Source organism: Phyllostomus hastatus, unplaced genomic scaffold, assembly GCF_019186645.2.
Source record: "Phyllostomus hastatus isolate PE091 unplaced genomic scaffold, TTU_PhHast_1.1 phas_contig_148, whole genome shotgun sequence".
In the NCBI taxonomy this organism is placed as follows: domain Eukaryota; kingdom Metazoa; phylum Chordata; class Mammalia; order Chiroptera; family Phyllostomidae; genus Phyllostomus; species Phyllostomus hastatus.
The window spans coordinates 3,394,975-3,417,526 of record NW_025333607.1 but is presented as its reverse complement, the minus strand read 5'-3'; the positions used below and the strand labels follow the sequence as shown (position 1 = coordinate 3,417,526).

Below are 22,552 nucleotides of genomic sequence, written 5' to 3'. Positions count from 1 at the left end.
AGTCACAGTCCTTCCTTCCTTCCCCCTTTGCCCAGTCCAGAGTACCGTATCTCAGGAAAGGAAATAGAAGTCCATGGCTCAGGCAGTCCTCTGGTTCTTAGTTAGTCCTCCATCTCGACTGGGAGACCTCTCTGGGTTCCCGGCACCCTCGGCTGAGTCGCCAGGATCTCTGCTAAAACCAGGTGGTGGTTCCCCTTCTAAAGCTGTGGGGGTCCCCACTCTGTCCAGGCCTCGTGGTTCTCCCTCTCAGGGTTGCGGGAAGGGGAGAGTCCCCACTCTGCCAAAGCCGCGTGGTTCTCTCCTCTCAGGGCTGCGCATGGCTCTCCTTCTCAGGACTGCACATGGTTCTTTCCCTCAATGGCTGAGGTCCTCCCTATTCTGCTAAAGCCGCGTGGTTCTCTCCTCCTCAGGGCTGCGCATGGCTCTCCTTCTCAAGGCAGCATGGTTCTCCTTCCTAAAGCACCACGGTTCTCTCTCTGGGATGCGCATGGTTCTCTCTCCTAAAGCAGCATGGTTCTCTCTGGCCTGCAGGAGTCTCCACTCCGTCAAAGCCGCGTGGTTCTGTCTCTCTGGGATGCGGGAGTCTCCACTCTGCTAAAGACGCATAGTTCTCCCTCCTCAAGCAGCACGGTTCTCTCTCCTCTCAGGGTTACGGGAGTCTTCACTCTGCTAAAGCTGTGTGGCTCTCTCTCCAATGGCCGTGATCCTCTCTGCACCTCCACAGCCACATGGTTCTCTCCCTCAGGGCTGCACATGGCTCTCCTTCCTAAAGCAGCATGGTTCTCTTTCCTAAAGCACCACGGTTCTCTCTCTCCAATGGCTGCCAAGTCTGGGTTTTAAATCCCCGCGGCCAATCTTCCTCTGCAGCCTCATTTCCGACTCCTCCCACACTCGGCTTCACTTGCCAGAATTCATATCCTTCCAGCTTTACTGAGCTGCCATCATGAGTCTGGGCAGGTGTGGCCCCATGTCCTGGAGCCAATCTTCTCCGAGCTCCCATGCAGGCACTGCAGCTTGGGGGATCTGCCCCCAGTCACATCTTGGTGGGGAAGTTACTTCCATTCCCCTGGCTCAGAGATGTTCACAGCTATTTAACATACCTAAGCGACCAGCCAAAGGCTATAGATATGTTAAATGACCACACCAGAGGGTAGCTGCAAGGCTGTTGCTATGCAAAACAGATCTCAATGGCCTTGCTCCATTTGTCCCTTCCCCCAACCCACACCCTGGGTGGGGGGGATGGAGACATCTTAAAATCTCCTGGACACCTTAAGTTCTGGACCCCATTTCAAATGCCCATTTGGGGTCCCCCCTCTTGGCTGCACCCTGTAACAGTAGTTGTTGTTGTTGTTGTTTTTAGAGGGGAAGGGAGGGAGAAAGAGAGGGAGAGAAATGTCAATATGTGGTTGCCTCTCTCACACCCCCTACTGGGGATCTGGCCCGCAACCCAGGCATGTGCCCTGACTGGGATCAAACCAACTACCCTTTGGTTTGCAGGCCAGCAGCGCTCAATCTGCTGAGCCACACCAGCCAGGGCAAAGGGAGACTCTTGAGTGGCAAAAACTACTGGAGTCCACTCATCTGGGAGCAGACTCTGACCAAATGGCTAAATAGCACTTGCTGTTTCCTTCCCCCCACCCCCCCCACCCCAAACCCAGGTTCTTGTTCTGTTTTAGTTCTTTGTTCGCTCCTTGACCCTGGTGCTCCCTCTGGGAAATATGAGTAGTAAGAGAAACTTTCACTGTATACCCATTTATTACTTTAAAAATACTTTTTTAAGTGTATTGATTCTAGAGAGATAGAGAAAGGGAGGGAGAAAAAGAGAAGGAAACATTGATTAGTTCTTCCATTTAGTCATGAATTCATTGGTTGATTCTTGTATGTGCCCTGACCGGACCGGGGATGGAACCCGTGGTGTATCAGGAACGATGATGCTCTACCCACCAACTGAGCAACCCAGCCAGGGCTACCCCTTTATTACTTTTTACTTTTGAAGCATAAGAATAAATATATTATCTATTCAAATATTGAAAAGTTAAAAAGTCATAAAAGCACCACTGAACAATAACAAAATAAAGCACCAGCAAACAAGAACATGGCCTAGCCACATTAACCTTCACAAGTAGCATGCCAAGAGGAAAAGCTGCACATGAGAAGGCACCACAAGTTCATAAGAAGAAGGCTGGAGGCAACTTTACATGATAAGCATCAGCCACGGTGAAGCTTCCGGCGAAAGGCTGACTCAGCCCAGTGATGGGGCTGGAAGATTGTAAAATGTAACAGTGAGAGAATTAGCTTTTCATTGCTTTTTCTTACATAAACCTTTTCTGAATGTCCTTGTGAACAATTATTCATAGCCTCAACTCCAATGGTGTCCAGTTAGACACTATGAAATTAAACAAATCTGAAATCAAGTGGGCTTCACTGATCTTGATCTTCTTTTAAGTTACTCCACAAAGGTAAAGGGCTTTTATACTGAAATAGGTGTCCCGGTCCCAATAACACAAATCAAGAAAGCAGATGTAGTCACGAGTTTGTAGCTCAAGAAGAGCAGCAGGCAAGGATGAAAGTCAGCGAGGCAGCAATCACAGGAATATGACACCCGGGGAGAAAGGAAAGGCCAGCTAATTGAAAATATAGGGGCTCTGAATCTGGAACCTATGGGCTTCTATGGGGTCCATTAATGAGCTTCAAAAGATTAATTAACTCCCTGCAATTATATGCAAATTTTGCATTATGTGGACCACTTTCATCAGATTTCCAAAGTGATTTATAACTCCCTGTCCCAAAAAGAGAAATTTCACTGATATGGCAATCAGAAAATGTCTTCTTTGAAGAGTCATTACCTATGCTCCTTCAACTTCCTGCCACTTCAACTCACTGCATGTAGTCTGGTTTCGGAATCCGCCATTCTACCAAAACTGCTCTTGTCAAGGACACGGACATTTATCTTACAAAACCTAGTGAGTAGTTCTCTCTTATCTTACTGGACTTCTTCACTTTCCTACTTTAAGTTAGTACCTTCTTACTTCCTTTGTTGCACCCAGCACAATCTGAAATTATTTTATACCATCTGTCCCATGTTTAGGATACAAATTGGTCTAGAATGGGAACATTGTATTTCTTTTCCACTGCTAGATCTCCAGTGTCCTGAAATAGTATTTGATGCAGAGCTGGCACTCACTAAAAATTTATTATACTGAGTGAGTGAATGGTGAGACTATAAGTGGACTGCATTGCAAATATTTGATATTTTAAGTTTGAGCCTTCTTCTACAATGTTTAAAATGTTTTTCCAACAAAGAGGAGTAATTACTCTATCAACTTATGTTGTGAAGAAATCAAGGGCTATGGGGACTGGGAGACTGACCACCTTGGTGATTTGAAGTCACAGATGACATTTGAGAAGTAATTCTGGAAGCACTGGAAGGAAGAGAGAAGCCAGAAAGCCAGGCTGAAAAGGATTAAAGTGCGAGGGGGGTGAGGAAGGAGAGACAGGATGGAGAAGAGAAAGCACTTCCGGGAGATAACAGGGCGGAGGCAGCAGTGCGCAGGATCAATAGGACAAAGGACTGAGGAGAGAGAGGGTCGTTTTTTCACTCTGAGCAAAATGGAGTAAATATTCTCACAATTTAGTGGGAAGAAGAAAATATTTTATAATTAAAAGGAAGATTCATGTTTTTTCTAACTCTTGTGAGGCTGGTCTGAATTTGGTGGATGCCAATAATTTTTTAAAAACTGTGGTCATAGCCCTGGCTGGCGTAGCTCAGTGGATTGAGCGCGGGCTGGGAACCAAAGTGTCCCAGGTTCGATTCCCAGCCAGGGTACATTCCTGGGATGCAGGCCATAACCCCCAGCAACCGCACATTGATGTTTCTCTCTCTCTCTATCTCCCTCCCTTCCCTCTCTAAATAAATAAATAAATAAATAAATAAATAAATAAATAAATAAAAACCAAAAAAACACAAACAAACTGTGGTCATTCTCTTCTGAAAGGTAATCTAAAAACTTTATTTATTTTTATTATTTTTTAAATTATACTGTTGTTCAAGTACAGTGGTTTGCATCCCCCCCCCCACCCCCCACCATTTCCCCTGACCCCGGCCATCCCCACCTCCCTCCCCTGATTCTACCCCCTTTGGTTTGGTCCTTGTGTCCTTTATAGATGTTCCTGAAAACCCTTCCCCCTTCCCCCCAATATCCCCTCCCACTTCCCCTCTGGTTACTGTCAGATTGTTCTGGTAATCTAAAAACTTTATAAAGTTAAAAAGCCCACAGCTCATTTCAGGACACAGATGAATACTGGTAAATAATGTACCCTTATTCTGCTTCAGTCCTCTCCTAAGACGGAACCAAAGGTGTCTAACCTTCATGTGTATAGGAGGCTTGGTCAAAATAAACAGTAATAAAACCCATCTGATAAAACTTATCAGAGACAAACCTACAGTCTAGCAAAGTCAGGTTTACTAACTTGCCGAAATAAGGGAGCCGAACACCAGAGGCACTGAGGAGGAGGAAAAAAAAAAAAAAAAAAAGCCTGGGAAAGCATAGGATTCAGGGGAATGTAGGTTAAGAATTAAGCAGGCTCGAGCCTGGGCTATGAAGCAGGCTCCAAAGTCTTGTTGACAACTTTATGAAGTTAAAATAAATGTGGGATGTGACATCTGAAAACCCCTTATGTGAAGCTCTATTCGTGGATTGGAAAAGCGTCAGAATGATCCGTATGACTCAGTCTCTACTGACAGACAGGAGCGGGGTGTTCCCATTCTTACTGATAGGATTTCACACAACAGAGCTTCTCTAAGTTTTAGGGAACAAGGTTTTTCAGTCTGTATTAGGGGTGTCGAACTCATTTTCACCTAGGACCACATCAACCTTGCGGTTCCCTTCAAAGGGCCGAATATAATTTCAACTCCTTAGCAGTTAAGGAGTAGTTACATTTATACAGTCTTAAAATGATTTCGGCCCTTTGAAGGCAACCGCGAGGCTGATGTGGCTCCCAGTGAAAATGAGCTTGACGCTCCTGGTCTATATCCTCACACTAAACAACAAAAGCAGTGTTTACATATTCACAATGGGTGAAATTCTGGTCACCTTTAACAAAATTCATCACGAAGGCCACCTCCCTGGTGTTACTCAGTGTCTCCTTGGTTGGGTTAATGGCCTTTCATTTACACCAACAATAACAACACTATAGTCATTAGTGTGCTTTGCTCATGCACGCGACCCCACTGCTAAACATTTACCTAAGTGTCATCTCATTTGATCCTGACAAGAAGCCATGGAGATATTTACATATGAGCAACTGGCACTGAGCCATTAAGATGATTGCGGCGTTTGCTTTTTCCATTATTGCACTTAGCTGAACTTCGTACAGGACTTGCAGCTCGAACCAGGGAACGGGAACGTGCTTGGTTCTCGGGTTGTTCTGTTCTGGGTGCTCAACGCTCTGGTGGAACTGTTCCCGAAGCAAAGGGACAGCTGTGTGGCTGGATCTAAGTGGGCTGAACGAACCTCTGGTTACTATCCATTCTGTGCTCCGGTGGCTGTCACTCACTGCGGGGGCGGGACTTCCTGTCCTCTAAAAGGCACTTCCGGCAAAGAGTCGGAAGCTGTGCTGTGGCACTGAGCGTGCGAGGGGCCGCCCTCCGGTCCATCCAGAGTGCTTCAGACAGGTGAGCGTAGCAGAGGCTTGGGAGCCGAGGGGACAAATGTTCCTGGTGGCCTGTGGCCGGTGGTCGCCTTGCAGTGCTGTTGCTCTTTCTTTCAGTTCCTCGAAGTTTTTTAGAAACTTCCCAGGTGGCCGGAGCTGGGAGTTGCCTGCTCCCTGTGGCTTTGGCTAGATGCACAGGCTCTGGGGGTGAGTGAGCGTTTGTGTTTGTGAATATGTGTGTTCGCGCGAGCGTGCGGGCGTGTGTGTGTATAGTCAAGGGTGTGCGTGTGTGGGCGGCATTGTGCGTGTCTGGGCGGACACACCAGGTCCCGGGCGGGGCCCAGCAGAATGGACCTACGCCTGCATGTCACAGAAAAATCCTATTGGCTTGTTACTTTGGAAGAGGTGAAATTGGTACCGGGGACCGGTGACTTGGTGTTACGTTACAGAAATAGCTTTGTCCTTCCAAGTCATTTAACATTTATGATAGAGGGGAACTAATGTTAAGTGGGTGGAGAACATTTAAAAATTTTACATAATGCTTACTATCAGCTGGGGGCTGTCTTAAGTTGCGGGTGGACCCAGGTGAGAGTGTGACGTCCCTATCCCCCCCAAAACCTCAGTTTCTTTGGGAAGACAGAGTTTACAAATGCCATACTGTTAGAGAAAGACAGTAGATAGAGATTAGGATAGCAGACTTTCCTTTTGTCTGACATTAATATAGCTCTAGCATCTGTCACTTGATGTTTGTCTCTACTTTTTTCATCTTTTTAAAGTTTTAACCTTTTTGTGTGCTTTTATAAACAGCATATCGCTGTTTGTTTGTTTTTTTAAATCCTAGGTGACAGTCTCTGCCTTTTAACTGGCACATTTATTGTACTTAGATTTATTGCTACTGCGGAGATATTTGTTCCGGCCAGAACCTTGGGAGTCATCCTTGACTCAGCTCTTTCGCGCAGTACACGTAATCAGTCTATCAGCACGTCCTTTGGACTCTGCCTCCAAAATCTATCCAGGCTCCCAAACCCTTCTCACCACCTTCACTTGTCAAAGTTATAGCCATTTCTCACCTGGTTGCACTGTAGCCACCTAACTAGTCTGTCTTTTCTTTTTTTTATTATTTTATTTTTTTATTTTAATCATTGTTCAAGTACAGTTTTCTCCCTTTTTGATTTTTCTTTTTTCAGTCTGTTTGCATCACAGCATGTGGAATGACCCTCCTTTTAAAAAATCAGATTATCTACTAACTTTCAAAAAATCTTCCAAGACTATCCATTTCACTCAGATCTCTAAGTCAAGTCTGTAGAGTAGTCCCCAAGGTCCTTTAAAAAATTTGGTTTTTATTCGTTTATTTTTAGAGAGAGGGGTAAGGGAGAGAAACATCAATGTGTGGTTGCTTCTCATGCACCCCCAGCTGGAGACCTGGCCCACAACCCAGGCAAGTGCCTTGACAGGGAATGCAGTTCACAGGCTAGCACTCAATCCACTGAGCCACATCAGCCAGGGCCCCAAGGTCCTTTATGGTGCAGTCCTGTTTTACCTCTGATTTCCCCTCTTGTATACTCCCCTTTGTTCTACTATATGGGCTCCTCAAGCACATCCCAGCCTCAGGATATTTGTACTTGCCATTCCTTTGCCTGGAATGCTCTCCTCAATATGTCCACATGGTTTAGTCCCTTATTTCCCTCATGTGTTTTGAATGTTACCTTCTCAGTGAGGCTGTCCCAGATGTATCCTTCACTTACATCCCCATTGTTCTCATTGTCCTTGTGCTTGTCATTTTATGGCATTCCATATAATAGAGTCATTTACTTGGATATTATGTTTCCTCCTCTAGGATGGAAGCTTCATGCTGGCAAGTATTTTTTTATGTTTTGTTTACTGCTGCATCCTTAGAGCCTAAAACAGCATTTTGCTTGTAGTAGTCTCTTTATAACAAAGGGATTTGGACTTTTTCTACCATCTTATACTTTATACCTTATTTGCTGTCTTTAAATCTCCTTTCTGCCTTTTTAAAAACACTCAAGCTCTTCTTTTTTTCTTTTTACCCTTCTACTTGTTTGGAAGATACATTTACTGTGTATATATTCTGTCTCTGTTCTTATAGTGGTTAACCTTTGAATTTTAATTTTACTGTGCATACTAAATTGAATCCAATGCAATTTTAATAGAATCTTAAATTATTTTTATAAAATGTAAATGTTCAACAATAAAACTTGTAGTCATTACTGTTTTCTGGTGGTTTGATTTATTTTTTATTTTAGTTTATTATACATATATTTATTCTTGCCCAAGGACTTTTTTTTTTCATTGCTTTTGAGAGAGAGGAGTGGGGGAGAGAGAGAAGCATCGATGTGAGAGAGAACTTGGATAGGTTGCCTCCCGTATGCTTCCTGACTGGGAATCAAACCTGCAAATTAGGTGTGGGCCCTGACCAAGAATTGAAACCTCAACCTTTCAGTGTATGGGGCGACGCTCCAACCAACTGAGCCACATTGGCCAGAGCAATTTATCATATATTTTAATGGAATATTTATTATATATGTGTAGCACTTCAAAGTTTATTTTTAAAAACCTTTATGATAGTTTCCTTACCTTAGCATTTTGCTGGGAAGTGTGCAAAGGAGTCCATAGAAAATATGTGTGAAATGAATATTACTCAGAGAGTATGTAGGGACTACTAGAAAGGGGAAACATCACAATTTGCCAGTTATTAGGAGTAGCTGGAAAGAATTTGTGGAGGAGAGATTTGGGAAGACTTGGTGGTATTTGAAAGTATGTAGGGAAAGGGCACAAACTGACCCTTTCATATTTAATTTTATTGGTTCTCTTTCATGTAGTTTTGCCATAAAAATTGTGGCTTTAGTATAGATTTAAGTCACTGGTGTTTGAGAGAGAAGACATGTCTACAGCTTCTTTGGAAACGCCCAACGCTTTTTGGAGGAGCTACTTAAAATGACGTGATACAATTCAATATGTGAGGACAAAGGAGCCATGAAGTACAGCTTAGACACAGGCTCTGAGATGGGGTACGAAGGGCGTGAAAGGCCAGCAGGACATACTGTTCAGTGACACAAGCCGGTTACTAAAAGACAAGTACTGTGATTCCACTTAATGAGATATCTAGAGGAGTCAAGTTCATAGAGACAGAAGATCGGGGCTGGAGAGAAAGGGATATGGGCGATTCTTTAATGAGCATAGAGTTTCAGTTTTGTGAGATGAAAAAGGTTTTAGTAATTTTGGTGTCACAACAGAGAATATAGCTAATGCCACTCAAATGTATGCTTTAAAATGGTAAGATGATGAATTTTATGTGTTTTACCACAATTAAAAATTTTTTTAAATGAGGACTTCCGGCCAAAATGGAGGCAGGTGGAGACACACTGTGCCGCCTCGAACAACCAAAGGAAGGACTACAACAATTTAAAACAAAAAACAACCAGAACTGCTAGAAAATCGAACTGTATGGAAGTCCAACAACCAAGGAGTTAAAGAAGGCATACTCATCCAGACCAGTAGGAAGGGCAGAGAGGACTCACGGCAAGGCAGCAGCTGGAGGACCAGGGCAGGCAAGGCAGCGGCTGGCGGACCCAGTGAGGCAGCAATTTACAGAGTGGGGCACACAAGGCTGCAGTGGGTGGACCTGGTGAGGTGGCAGATTGCGGGACTGGGCGGTCCCACATTCTCATAGATAAACCAGGAGAAACTGGGGAGAGAGACAGACTGAGCAACCCAGCACCCGAGCGCAGGGAAATAAAGACTCAAACCACTTATTGAAAACACCTGTGGGGGTTGAGGCGGCAGTAGGAGAGACTCCCAGCCTCACAGGAGACTAGGACGTGCACAAACCCACCCACCTGGGAATCAGCACCAGAAGGGCCCAGTTTGCTTGTGAGAAGCGGGGGAAGTGACTGAAATCGGGCAGAGAGCGGAGCAGGTGCTATTGTTCCCTCTCAGACCCCTCCCCCACATATAGCGTCACAACCCAGCAACTGGGTTGACCCGCCCTGGTGAACACCTAAGGCTCCACCCCTCACTGCGCATAACAAGCACAGCAAGACAAAAAAAAAATGGCCCGAATGAAAGAACAGATCAAAGCTCCAGAACAAATACAACTAAGTGACAAAAAGATAGCCAACCTATCAGATGCACAGTTCAAAACACTGGTGATCAGGATGCTCCCAGAATTGGTTGATTTTGGTCACAAATTACATGAAAAAATGAAGGCTACACTAAATGAAATAAAGGAAAATGTACAGGCAACCAATAGTGATGGGAAGGAAACGGGCTCAGATCAATGGAGTGGACCAGAAGGAAGAAAGAACCATCCAACCAGAAAAGAATGAAGAAACAAGAATTCAAAAAAAATGAGGAGAGGCTTAGGAACCTCCAGGACATCTTTAAACATTCCAACATCCAAATTATAGGGGTACCAGAAAGGGAAGAGGAAGAGCAATAAGTGGCAAAGTTATGTGAACACATAATAAAGGAGAACTCCCCCAATCTGGCAAAGGAAATAGACTTCCAGGAAGTCCAGGAAACTCAGAGAGTCCCAAAGAAGTTGGACCCAAGGAAGCACACACCAAGGCACATCATCATTACATTACCCAATATTAAAATGAAGGAGAGAATCCTAGAAGCAGCAAGAGAAAAGGAGAGAGTTACCTACAAAGGAGTTCCCATCAGACTATCAGCTGATTTCTCAAAAGAGACCTTACAGGCAAGAAGGGGCTGGAAAGAAGTATTCCAAGTCATGAAAGGCAAGGACCCACATCCAAGATTGCTCTGTCCAGCAAAGCTTTCACTTAGAATGGAAGGGCAGATACAGTGCTTCTCAGATAAGGTCAAGTTAAAGAGTTCATCATCACTAAGCCCTTATTATATGCAATGTTAAAGGGACTTATCTAAGAAAAAAAGATAAAAAGTATGAACAGTAAAATGACAACAAATTCACAGTTATTAATAGCCACACGTAAAACAAAAACAAAAGCAAACTAAGCAAACAACTAGAACAGGAACAGACCCACAGAAATGGAGATCACATGAAGGGTTAACAACAGAGGAGTGGGAGGAGGAGAGAGGGGGCAAAGGTACCGAGAATAAGTAGCACAGATGGTAGGTAGAAAATAGACAGGGGGAGGGTAAATATAGTATAGGAAATGTAGAAGCCAAAGAACTTATACGTACAACCCATGGGATGAGGTGTGCAGGGCGGAGGGGAGTGAAGGGGGGAACTGGGACAACTGTAATAGCATAATCAATATAATATATTTAATTTTTTTTTAAAAAGATAGCAGATGGGCTTGTTAAAAATTGGGTTAAAGAAGGCCCTGGCTGGGGAGTTCAGTTTGTAGGAATGTTGTCCCAATATGCCACAGTTGTTGGTTCAGTCCCCTATCAGGGCACGTCCAAGAATCAACCAATGAATGAATCAATAAGTGGAACAACAATTTGATACGTCTTCCCCTCCCTCTCTCCCTCCCCTCCCCCTTCGTTCTCCGTCTCTCTCCTTCCCCTCTTCCTCTTTCTCTCAAAAATCAATAAAATGAAAATAAATAATATAAAATAAAATTGATCTAAATATTTGGAGATTGTTACATTTTGGGTGGTAGTTTAAAAGTAAATGACATTTTGCCCATACAGTTTTAAAGGTATTCCTGAGTTTAGTCTCCCGGCATGAACTTCCAATCAGTGAGACCTGCTTTGGTTTCCCTACCTGCAAAGTGTGTTCTCTCTCTGCTGCCCATTCCTAACAGCTTAACCAGGGCTCGGATTCTACTTGGAGCCTTTCCTCACTCTTTTTTTTTTTTTTCAAGTACAGCTTACATTCAGTATTGTTCTGTGTTAGTTTCAGATGTGCGGCATAGTGGTTAGACAGTCATGTAGTTTACGAAGTGAAACCCCCGCTATTTCAGGTACTCACCTGGCCCCATACATAGTTATCACAATACTAACTGGGGTCCCTGTGCCTTCCCTCACTCCTGCCATACATGGTTCTCTTCCATCACCGAATTTGATCCTTGCATTCCTAATTTTAGATCTTAGTTTTACACATCTCTCCTAATTAGATGAAGTTCATGGGTGTCCAGCCTGCAGCCTAAGGGGAACATGGAGCTGAGAACAGCTGTGAATGTGGCCCAACACAGAACTGTAAATTTACTTAAAACATTCTGAGATGTTTCTGTGATTACACGTTGCAGTAACGTGTGGTCCAAGACAACTCTTCCAGTGTGGCGCAGAGACGCCAAAAGGGTGGACACCCGTGGCTGTAAGAGCATGCCTTCCGCTTCCTCATACTCTTGTGACAGAAAGGTTAACGAATCTCAGGACTCACAGCTGTTTAGTGATCCTGAGCCAGGATTACTGCCTAGAGCTTCTACATCTCAGGTGTGTTTCCACTGAGGCTGAGCTTTCTACTTGATAGGTATTGGTGTGTGAATGATGCATCAGACCTCACCAATTATTTTGGTACAACTTTGAACAGATATCAGGGAAAGATTTAAGAAAATACATTTAGCAAGATAAAACCCACATTGAAAAATCTTTTCTAACATTAATTCACAAACTACCAATGTTTTTAACTTTTCTACTTTGCATCAGGCATCTGTTTGGATTTCCTGGCTAAGGAGGAAGGAAGTGTGGCCAGTGATGTTGGAATCCATTCCTACTGTGGGCAGTAGGCTTCCTGTGATTAACTTCCCCATATCAGCTTCTGTTCTTCTGAACTTGTAATATATTTCTTTGGATTTATGGGACATTTTCCTCTTATATAAATATACAATCTTACAATCTTAATGGCTACATTTACTGTTTACAATATGTTGAGCATTCATGCATATAACATTTACAACAGCCCTATGAAATAGATCCTAATATTATCAATATTTTACAGATGAGGAAACAGACACAGGTTAAATTATCCAGTGTCCTATAGCTAGCATGTAGCTGGAGAGGTAGCATTTCCATCTAGCAGACTGGCTGCATGTAATGACCATCTAATGTTAAATAGGAGCAAATATAACCTAACTTCTTATGTTTTTTTTTTTCAGGGTTCTTGCAGTTGCAGGGGAAAGAAACTTAGCTCAAATTGATATAAGCAGAAGAAGTAATTTAGGGCCCTGGCTGGTGTGGCTCAGTGGATTGAGTGCTGGCCTGAAAACCCAAGGGTTGCCAGTTCGATTCCCAGTCAGGGCACATGCCTGGATTGCAGGCCAGGTCCCCAGTGGGGGGCATGTGAGAGGAAACCACACAAGGATTTTTCTCTCCCAGTCTGCATCCCTTCCCATCTCTAAAAACTAAAAAAATAAAAAAAAGTAATTTAGTATTTCATTTAACGGAGTTAATGAAAGTCTTTAGGCATGGCTGGTTCAACTCTGCTTTCTTGTTTGTAGAGTTATTGTTTTCAGACAAGTTTTTTCCACATAGTGACAACAGTGCCCCTAAGTTATTCCAGGTTTAAGTGGACCTTTCGTTTTATGGTCTTGGGAAGGAAAGAGACAGACCCCCTCTTCAAGTGCTGATGTCATATTCTGAAAGACTGGTCTGCTTGGATTAGGGTTTTCACACAGGGGCCAGTGCTGGACGCAGGAAATAGAGGTGAGGGGTCATCAGATTAGCTCTCCTGGGCCACATGTCCACCCACTCCTGTAGTGAGTGAGTGACAGGCCAACAGGCAGAAAACGTTCATGTCCTAAAAGGGAAAGATGCTGGCCTAAAAGGCAGAAAATAGGTGAAAATGATGCCTTTTCAGGTTGAGTCTTCTATTCTTAAAAAAAAAGTTATTTTTAGAAGAAATAAATTGTTAAAAATTTTAATGAATATTGCACAATTAAGATAAGAAAAAGGAGCCCTGGCTGGTGTGGCTCAGTGGACTGACCTCTGGTCTGCAAACCAGAGGGTCGCCAGTTCAATTCCCAGTCAAGGCACATGCCTGGCTTGCGGGCCAGGTCTCCAGTAGGGGGTGCGTGAGAGGCAACCACACATCAATGTTTCTCTCCCTCTCTTTTTCTTTCCCTTCCTCTCTCTAAAAAAATAAATAAATAGCCCTGGCTGGTGTGGCTCAGTGGGTTGAATGCCAGCCTGTGAACTGAAAAGTCACGTGTTCAGTTACTGATCAGGGCACATGTCTGGGTTGTGGGCCAGGTCCCCAGATGGGGGCATGTGAGAGACAACCAATTGAGGTTTCTCTTACACATTAGCGTTTCTCTCCCTGTCTTTCTCCCTCCCTTCCCCTCTCTAAAAATAAATAAAATCTTTAAAAACTAGAATAGAATAATGTGTGTTTATTAATATAATAAATGACAACATCTAGTGGCCGGTCTAATAAATACTGTAACTGAAATAGCAATTAATGTAAAGTATGTTTTGAAATCTGTGATAGCTGTAAAGTGATATAAGATATTTGTACCTGGATCAGGGGTCAAACCTGCAACCTTTTGTTACCAGATGATGCTCCAACCACCTGAGCCACACTGGCCAGAGCCATAATTTCTCTTAAAAAATTATTTACAGTTTTAAAAAATTAGAATCCAGTCCTGGCTGGGTAGCTCAGTTGATTAGACCATCATCCCCATACGCCAAGGTTGCAGGTTCCATCCCTGCTCAGGGCACGCACAAGAATTCAGTCAGTGGATGCGTAAGTAAGTGGGATAACAGATCGATGCTTCCCCCTCTTTCCTTTCCTGACTCCCTGAAAATCAATAAATGAAAACTTAAAAAAATTAGAATCCAAATAAAGTTTGTACATTACAATTGGTTGACGAATCTCTTAAGTTTCTTTTACTCTCTTTGCTCTCACTCCGTCTGCTGCTCTTTCTCCAGCATTTCATTTGCTGAAAAAACGGACTTGTTTGCCCTGGGGAGGTTCCCGTCGTCTGGCTTCAGCTGCTTTCCTGTGAAGTGGGGCTTGGGCCTAGTTATCCCTCGTAGACAGGAAATGCTGTTTTCTCAGGCTCCTTTGAGGCCTTCTCTTTATTTTTAGGCTTCTGTGTTTCTACTAGTTTAATCTTTTATTTATTGCTCATCATAGGTGTTGTTTCTCACATCCGTGGGGTCGTCTTTTCCCCCTTCCTGAGGCGAGGATGGTGTTCACATCGCCCATTTCTCTTCCCTTTTCTCCATCACTTCATCCCCTTCGCTTCTCTTCCCTCCCCACCCGCTCCAGTAAGCGACAGAATAGACAAGGCATGTGATGTGAGCTAACTGGAGCTCAACAAGGTTTAAAAAACACATAAGATTATCAACATATAGTTAGATAGTAAAGTAAAATCAAATTATCAGCATATGGTATGTAAGACTATTAGGTTCTCTTCACCAAAATACGAAGACTAACCTGGTCAGAGGCACCGACCTCATGAATATCTACATGAAGTTTGCAAAAAATTTTAAGAATTCCAGCAAGTTCTTGTCAATGTTGTACTTTTCTTTCTAGATCTCCTGTTGTGGATTCTGGCACCGTTATCATGAGTGACACTTTGACGCCAGAGGTCATTGGTCGAAGAGTTGATGTCAGTGGAGAACGCGCCACAGTGCTTTTCTACGGCCCCGTCCCTCCTGTGGCAGGTGATGTCTGATGTCACATGCGTGCGCGTATGTTCTTCATTTTGTCGTTTTTCTGTGCTGGCTTTTCAAGACCACTGTACTACACCAATTTTGGGGAAACCAACAACCAATTTATAGATGCCTGCACTAGACAAGTTTATTTGGTGACAAGATCCTGTGGTAGCTGTTTTTTTTTTAATTATGTACTTTAACTATTTAGTATTGCTATTTCATATTAATTCAGCCTTAAAATATCTTCTGAGTAAACTTTAAGCAACAAAAAAACCCTTGAATTATCATAATCCTAAACTCAAAGGCTAAGTAATTTTTGATACCTTTTGCCATTAATCCATGTGTGTGTATATATGTATTTAATGTAGTTTAAATTATTATAAGTATAATTTTGTATTACCTTTTCTTATTTGGTATACATTTATGTGTTTCTACAATATTATTGCACTTGTGATTTCTAAATTGAGATATAATTGACATGCAGTGTTATACTGTAGTTTCAGGTGTATAACATAGACTTGATACTTGTATCTACTGTGAAACAATCACCACAATAAGTCACGTCAACATCCCTCACCATACGTTGTTACAGTTTTTTTTCTTGTGATGAGAACTTTTGAGATCTAGTTGGCTACTTTTAAATGTACAATACAGTGTTCTTAACTGTGGTCGCCACACTATGCGCTGCATCCCCAGGACTTGCTTTATAACTGGAAGTTTGTACCTTTTGACTCCCTTCATGCATTTTGTCCACCGCCGTGCTGTGCCTCTGGCAGCCACCAGTCTGTTCTGAGCGTATCTGTATCTGAGTGTCCCTGTTTTTAAAGACTCCACCTGTAAGTGAATGATCTGGTCTTTGTGTTTGACTTGTTTCACTTAGTCTACAGCCAGATAGCCTTCCTTTTTATGACCGAGTGCTGTTGCGTTGTGTGTGTATCACATGCGTTTTATCCGTTCATCTGTTGGTGAACTCTTAGGTCACTTCCATGTGTTGGCGATTGTAAATATTGCTGCAGTGCATGGGCTGCATACCTTTTCACAATAACATTTTTGTTTCCTTTGGATAAATATTCAGAAGTGGGATTCTGGATCCTATGATAGTTCTGCTTTTGAAATTTTTGAGGAGCCTCCATATCTTTTTCCACAGTGGCTGCTCCAGTGTACATTCCCGCCTACAGTGCATGAGCCCTTTTCTCCACCTCCTCCCCAACAAAGTTATCTTGTCTTTTTGATACCAGCCGTTCTAACAGGTATGAGGTGATACCGTATTATGGTTTTTTGAAATGCATATTTTTACCATTTGGTTTTTTATTTTTTATTTTAATTTTGTTTTAAAGATTTTATTTATTTATTTTTAGAGAGGGAAGGGAGGGAGATAGAGAGAGAGAGAGAAACATCAATGTGCGGTTGCTGGGGGGTCATGGCCTGCACCCCAGGCATGTACCCTGACTGGGAATCGAACCTGCGATGCTTTGGTTCGCAGCCCGTGCTCAATCCACTGAGCTACGCCAGCCAGGGCTGGTTTTTTATTTTTTATTTATTGATTTTTTAGAGAGAAAGGAAGGGAGGGTAAGAGAGATAAAAAACATCGGTTGGTTGTTCCCCTTATTTATGCATTTGTGGGTTGATTCTTGCATGTGCCCTGACTGGGAATGGAACCCACAACCTTAGTGTAGCAGGACGATGCTCCAACCAATGGAGCTACCCAGCCAGGACCTCGTCGTGGTTTTGATTTGCATTTCCCTGCTGATGAGTGATGCTGAACATCTGTTTGTGTACCTGTTGGCCATCTGAGTGTCTTCTTGTCTGTTCAGATCCTCTATCCATATTCTTTAATCAGATTGTTTGGGAGGTTTTGGTATTGATTTGAGTTCTTTGTATATTTTGGATATTAACTCCTTGTCAGATACATGACTTGTGAGTACTATCTCCCCTTGGGTAGGCTGCCTTTCATTTCGTGGATGGTTTTTCTTGTAATTTCTAGTTTTATACTTTGTAAAAAACAGTGTAGTAGACTTATTTATATGTCTTAGTTAACAAACATTTGAGTGTCTTCTATATATTAGGAACTGGCCTGAATTGGTGCAGGGAGATTCAGCAACAAACTTAGACTAGAGGGTCTCAAAGCGAGGTCCCTGACCAGCATCACTTGGTTACTTGTTGGAATTGCAGATTCTCGGGCCTCGCCCCAGAGCTACTGAACCGGAAACTCTGGAGATGGGTGCCCAGCAGTCTGTTTTAAGAAGCCCTTTGGGGGTGGCTGATACTCTGTGAGGTTTGAGAACCACTGAACTCAATGATTGTGGGCCCTGCCTTCATGGACCTAAGGTTACCGTGGGGTCTGTCAGCTGACCCTGTTGGCCACTCTTGAGCCAGCGTGGTCCCCAGTCTTTCCCAGTTGTACAGATACTTACTTAATATGGAGAGGGCATTTTTCCTTGTGTGACTGACATTATTGGTAAATTGAAAAATGAAGTAGCGTTTCACTTTAAAGTCAGCCGATCAGCACCCGTAATTACTGATAAAGCAGTCACTGTGTGTCCGGTGCCCTCATGTGCTGTCTACTTTGAACATCGCAAACAACTCTGAAATAGAGATGCTCTTGGTCCCATTGTTTTACAGATGAAACCAAGACTCAGGTCTCAGCACTTGCATACAGCAGAGCTGGGATGTGAATCTGTGCTTAAGAATTTGTGCCCTTTCTGCCCTATTGCTTCTCAAAAATATGAATATTTTAAGGTTCTTATTATACATTGCCAAGTTTCTGTCTGAAAGTATTGGGTCAGCTGCCACCTATGCCCTGCCCGGGGACAACTGGCGTGAGCTGCAGAGTGGTCTGCAGGTGGCTGCTATTTGTGCTGGGCTTGGAGGTACCCACGAGAGACCAAGCTGTAAACCAATTTTGGCTGCCACTAGAGCTGGGCCTGAGGACACCTAGTGAGAGGTATGGGGCACCCAAGGGCAGATGCTACTTGTTTCAGAGATTTTAGGAAAGTCCGCAGCATGAGCCAAGACAGTATGGAAAAGCCACTGGAAAATCGCTTGGGTGCGCCTGCAAGTTGGGTGGGGCAGGGTCTCAGGAAATCACCAGGCCTGAGCAAACAGGGCCAGTGGTTGACAGTGGTTGAGAGAGACTCGGGTATGGCGCCTGCCTGCAGGCTTTGTAGGGGAAGCTCAGCGAAAACAATCGTCTCTGCCAGCACTTCTGTCTGGGAGAAAGCTGCCCCTCCAGCCCTTGACCCGATTCCAGACAACTCTTTCCTTCCCATATATACTGTTGTCCCAGTGCTGGAGCTCAGAGTGAGTTTGAGTGAATCCGTGCGTGAGCCCTTTACTAGAAATGCCTGGGACCCCAGAAGCCTCTGTCTCACTCAGCCACAATCCCCGCTGATATTCACAGCCAGAAGTTACGGGGATTCTGTGTTCTTTCTGACACAGAATCCCTGAGCTGGTGGCCTAGTGTGGGGCTGGGACCCTTGGCTCCTTGAGGGATGCCTATGCATCAGAGATACCTTCCCAGCTTTGATCTGCCACATGTGGATGTGGGACCAAACCATTCTGTGTCTCCGCCCTTGCTACCAGTCTCCATGGGGCTTCCTTCTCATATCCTTAGTTGGAGGACTTCTGCTCAGCTAGGCTTCAGGCCTTTCTGTTGGTCATTCTCTAGTTTGTCGTGATTTTGACGTGATCGTGGGAAGTTGTGAGCACTGCTTCTGCCTGTGCTGCCATCTTAACCGGCTGTTCCCCTCTAATATATTGATTTTTGTTAGAGCATGACACTTCATTGTTATCTGCCTGAAAATTGATGTAATACATTTTTAAAAATTCATAATCTATGGCCCTTGCGGCCAGAAAAGGTAGTCTTTACTAGTCAGATTAAATCATTATCCTTAAGAACCACTTGTCTTATGTTTAGGATTACCTGTCTTCTGTCTATTTTTGGTGACTTCAGTTGGCGTTGCTATCTTTAACTATAGTTAGAAGCCTCGCTGAGATAACATCTGTTTAGGAAGGAGAGTCTAATGCAATGCACCTGGGTACTTGTTCAAAGCATAAATTCTTAGGTTCTATACCAGGGATTCTAATTTCCTAGGTGGGAGTTTTGGTCTGAGACACTTCACTTTAACCTGCCCTGGGGTGATTCTGTTGACCCCGCCCCTCACCCATGAGAATGGTTTACTTTTTATTCCTAGGCTGCACCCGTTAACCTCTAGGACAACGTGATCACCAGAAAGCGAAATAAAAACCTTGGATCCCTTTCTTAAACTGCCTTTACGAAAGGAGGCTTTCTATCCTAGCTTGGCTGAGGCTCGAGTTAAGAATAGCCACTTGTGAAATACCAGCGAATATGTTATAAAGATGTTATCAAGTGTAATGTGTTTTTCATTATTCCAGTCTGTGCCCCTTACACAAGCGCTGCTGTGCCAGATTCCCATTAGCTCAGGGACAGGCCAGAAAGGTTTTCTTCTAATGAACGAAGATGTTCCTGCTGTTCAAGGGAATGCACCTTCCTTTTCTTGCTACAGGGACGCTTCTTATTTCCTACCTCCTCCTCCTTTTTTTCTTTTCTTTTTTTTTTTAAGATTTTATTTATTTATCCTTAGAGAGGGAAAGGAGGGAGAAAGAGAAAGACAGAGAAACATCAATGTGCGGTTGCTGGGGGTCATGGCCTGCAACCCAAGCATGTACCCTGATTGGGAATCGAACCTGTGACACTTTGGTTCGCAGCCCGCGCTCAATCCACTGAGCTACGCCAGCCAGGGTCTTTTTTTTTTTTTTCTTTGTTAATGGCTTTTGATCTTCCAATACCCAGTTTTCTTTTCCCTGAATTTTGTTTCACTGTAAGTTATTGCACGTCTTTTAAGGACTTTCTCACGTTATGGATTACGAAAGCAAGAGATTATCTCCAGATGGCACCGGAATATTCCTAAGTCAAGACTGCCCAAGGTAGTGCTGAAAACAACCTGCTTCGTCATTGCAAAGATCCCGAGGTCTTTCAGGCCCGTCCTGTAGAAACGTGGTTCCAGCTGCTGGAGTGTTCTGTTTCCGCTGTGAGCCATGGTCAGTGTTTGGGGGCTCCAAGCAGCGTGCCCCTCCTTGAGAGTAGTTTTTTCAGAGCAGCTCAGAATGAATCAGACTGGCAGTATCGCTTAATGTTCATGGAAGATTCTCTCAATTTTTCAGACTTGAATGATTTGAATTTACTTACATGTCTTTAAAAAAAGTGTTAGTTATCTCAGGACCTGGTCAGCCCAGGAAGCAAGGAGCATGAGCCTCAAAGGCAGCTGCTGGCAGTGCCCATCCTGGACTTCTCCGGGGGAGGCGAAGGAACCTGTCCTGGGCTCGGCCCTAGGGTAGCGGTGGGTCCTGGAGTTACAGCCACTGACCTCGTGAGATAGATGGAGCTAAATGTTTTTGCCACATACCATTAGATGCTCCATGTATTGAACTCCTCCAGTTGGGTTTGGTGCTCATGGAGTGGTCTTCTGATCCTGATGTGGCTTCTTGTGTTAGCCTGTTTACGGGAGTAGACTCTGTTGTTCATATGGAGTTGTTTTTTCTGTAGTCTTTTTTTAGAGTAGTTTTAGGTTCACAGCTAAATGAGAACGTACAGAGACTTCCCATATACCCCTGACCCTGCACATACATGCACAGCATTCCCCACTATCAACATCTCCCACTGGAGTGGGACATCATTACCATGGATGAGCCTACCCTGACACACTGTCATCGCACGGAGTCCGTCCTTTAGTTTGAGATCACTCTTGGTGCTGTACAGTCTGTGGATGTGGACAAATGTACAAAGACATGTACCCACCATCACAATATCACAGAACGGTTTCTCTGTCCTGAACATCCCCTGTGCTCTGCCTTTTTATTCTTCCCTCCCCTCCGGGCCTTGGTGACCACGGATCTTTTCACCGTCTCCGTAGTTCTGCCTTTTCCAGAATGTCATAGACTGGGGATCACACAGTAGGCAGCCGTTTCAGATTGGCTTCTTTCACTTAGTAATTTGCACTTAAGTTTCCTCCATGTCCTTTCATGGCTTGGTAGTTCATTTCTTTTTAGTGCTAAGTAATAATCCATTGTCTGGATGTACCACAGTTTGTCCAAGCTCCAGGTTCTGGCCGTTACGACTGACGTTGCTATAAACACTCGTGCGCAGGCTTTTGTATGGACTCAGTTTTCAGCTCATTTGAATACATACCAATGAGCATGATTGCTGGGTTGTTGGACCCATGGTTTTTAATTCTTGTGATTTCAGTGAAGTTGGGTCTGATTATAATTTTTTCATGATAGAACAAACTATTCACATTTGCCAGAACATTTAGGTGTGCATAACAGTTTTATTTATCATTGTAAACTGATAAAACTGTATTCCAGTGTCTGCTTCAGTCTTTTGTGCATTTGATTTTTCTAGCCTGAGGCTGATCATGATCTGATTGTTACCAAATGAAATGGGGTTCGGCTGCCCGCTGCCACCAGAATGTAAACTCTAGAGGCAGAGGCTGGTGAGAAAGGAAAGCAGGTTTTATTTGGATGCTGAACAATCTAGGAGGATGGGGAGCTCCCTGTCTCGAAGCTCATTTCCTCTGCAAAACCCAGACAACACCCAGCTGTCTTCAGCAGGACCAAAACAAAGGCAGTGCCCAGCATCCCTGCTCCATTTTAAAGTAGTGTTCTTGGAGCCCGAGGTGGCTACCAAGCAGTCGCTCAAGTAGCTTGGCTTGTTCCCAGCTGCTGTCCGGCTTCAGGGTCCCTCCTGAAAACTGTCTGTGGAAATGGCACCACCATGGGCCATGTGGCTCTTAGGGCCACAAGGTCTCGTGCTCCCAGCCGGAGAGTGTGCAAAGGCCCTGGCAGAGGTCCCACCAGGTCAGCAAGAGTGAGTGACTCCCTCCTGGAAGGCGTCAGTGCTAAGGTCACGTGGCTCACGGAGAGGATTGGCCAGTGCACCCTCCCAGTGCAGGTCCTGAGCATTGAATGATGATCAAGAGAGCAATTTCTTTGCTCCCCTGGGTTTACTAGTTTGGGGTATGGGATGGACCAAGTGCTCTCTCAGAATGACCAGTTAACTTACTAAACTTCTGCACGTTGGGTGGGTCCTCCCAGCCAATCCCTTCTCATCGGCTGGACTGACGGGCCTCTTTGGTCCCGCACCTCCTCCTGCCGCCATCGTAACCTCCGTTGTGCACATGCTGGCCTCCCCTCGTTCCCCCATGGCCTGGTACTGGAGGGAGTAGGAGCGCGTTTCCCTCTGTCCACTCATCTGCTAGCCTTACACGTCCTCAGTGCAAGAACTTCCTCCTGCCGCCCTCTTGCCAGGGGGCTGAAGCAAACTCTCCTG

General features: G+C 44.2%; 1 protein-coding gene across 4 annotated transcripts in view; it reads left to right on the top strand.

Annotated features, from left to right (window-relative positions):
• The first annotated feature begins 5,609 nt into the window (after nt 1-5,609).
• TBCE (tubulin folding cofactor E) overlaps nt 5,610-22,552 on the top strand; it is a 60,559-nt gene continuing 43,616 nt past the window's right edge. Inside the window, exons 1-2 of one of the 4 annotated variants that reach the window (XM_045859794.1) lie at nt 5,610-5,674; nt 15,083-15,213. In XM_045859794.1, coding sequence (XP_045715750.1) covers nt 15,114-15,213 — 100 coding nt within the window. In that variant the 5' untranslated portion in view covers nt 5,610-5,674; nt 15,083-15,113. Of the gene's footprint in view, nt 5,675-5,706; nt 5,860-15,082; nt 15,241-22,552 lie in introns of those variants that run through there. The other 3 variants (XM_045859783.1, XM_045859803.1, XM_045859813.1) reach the window with 3 other exon arrangements.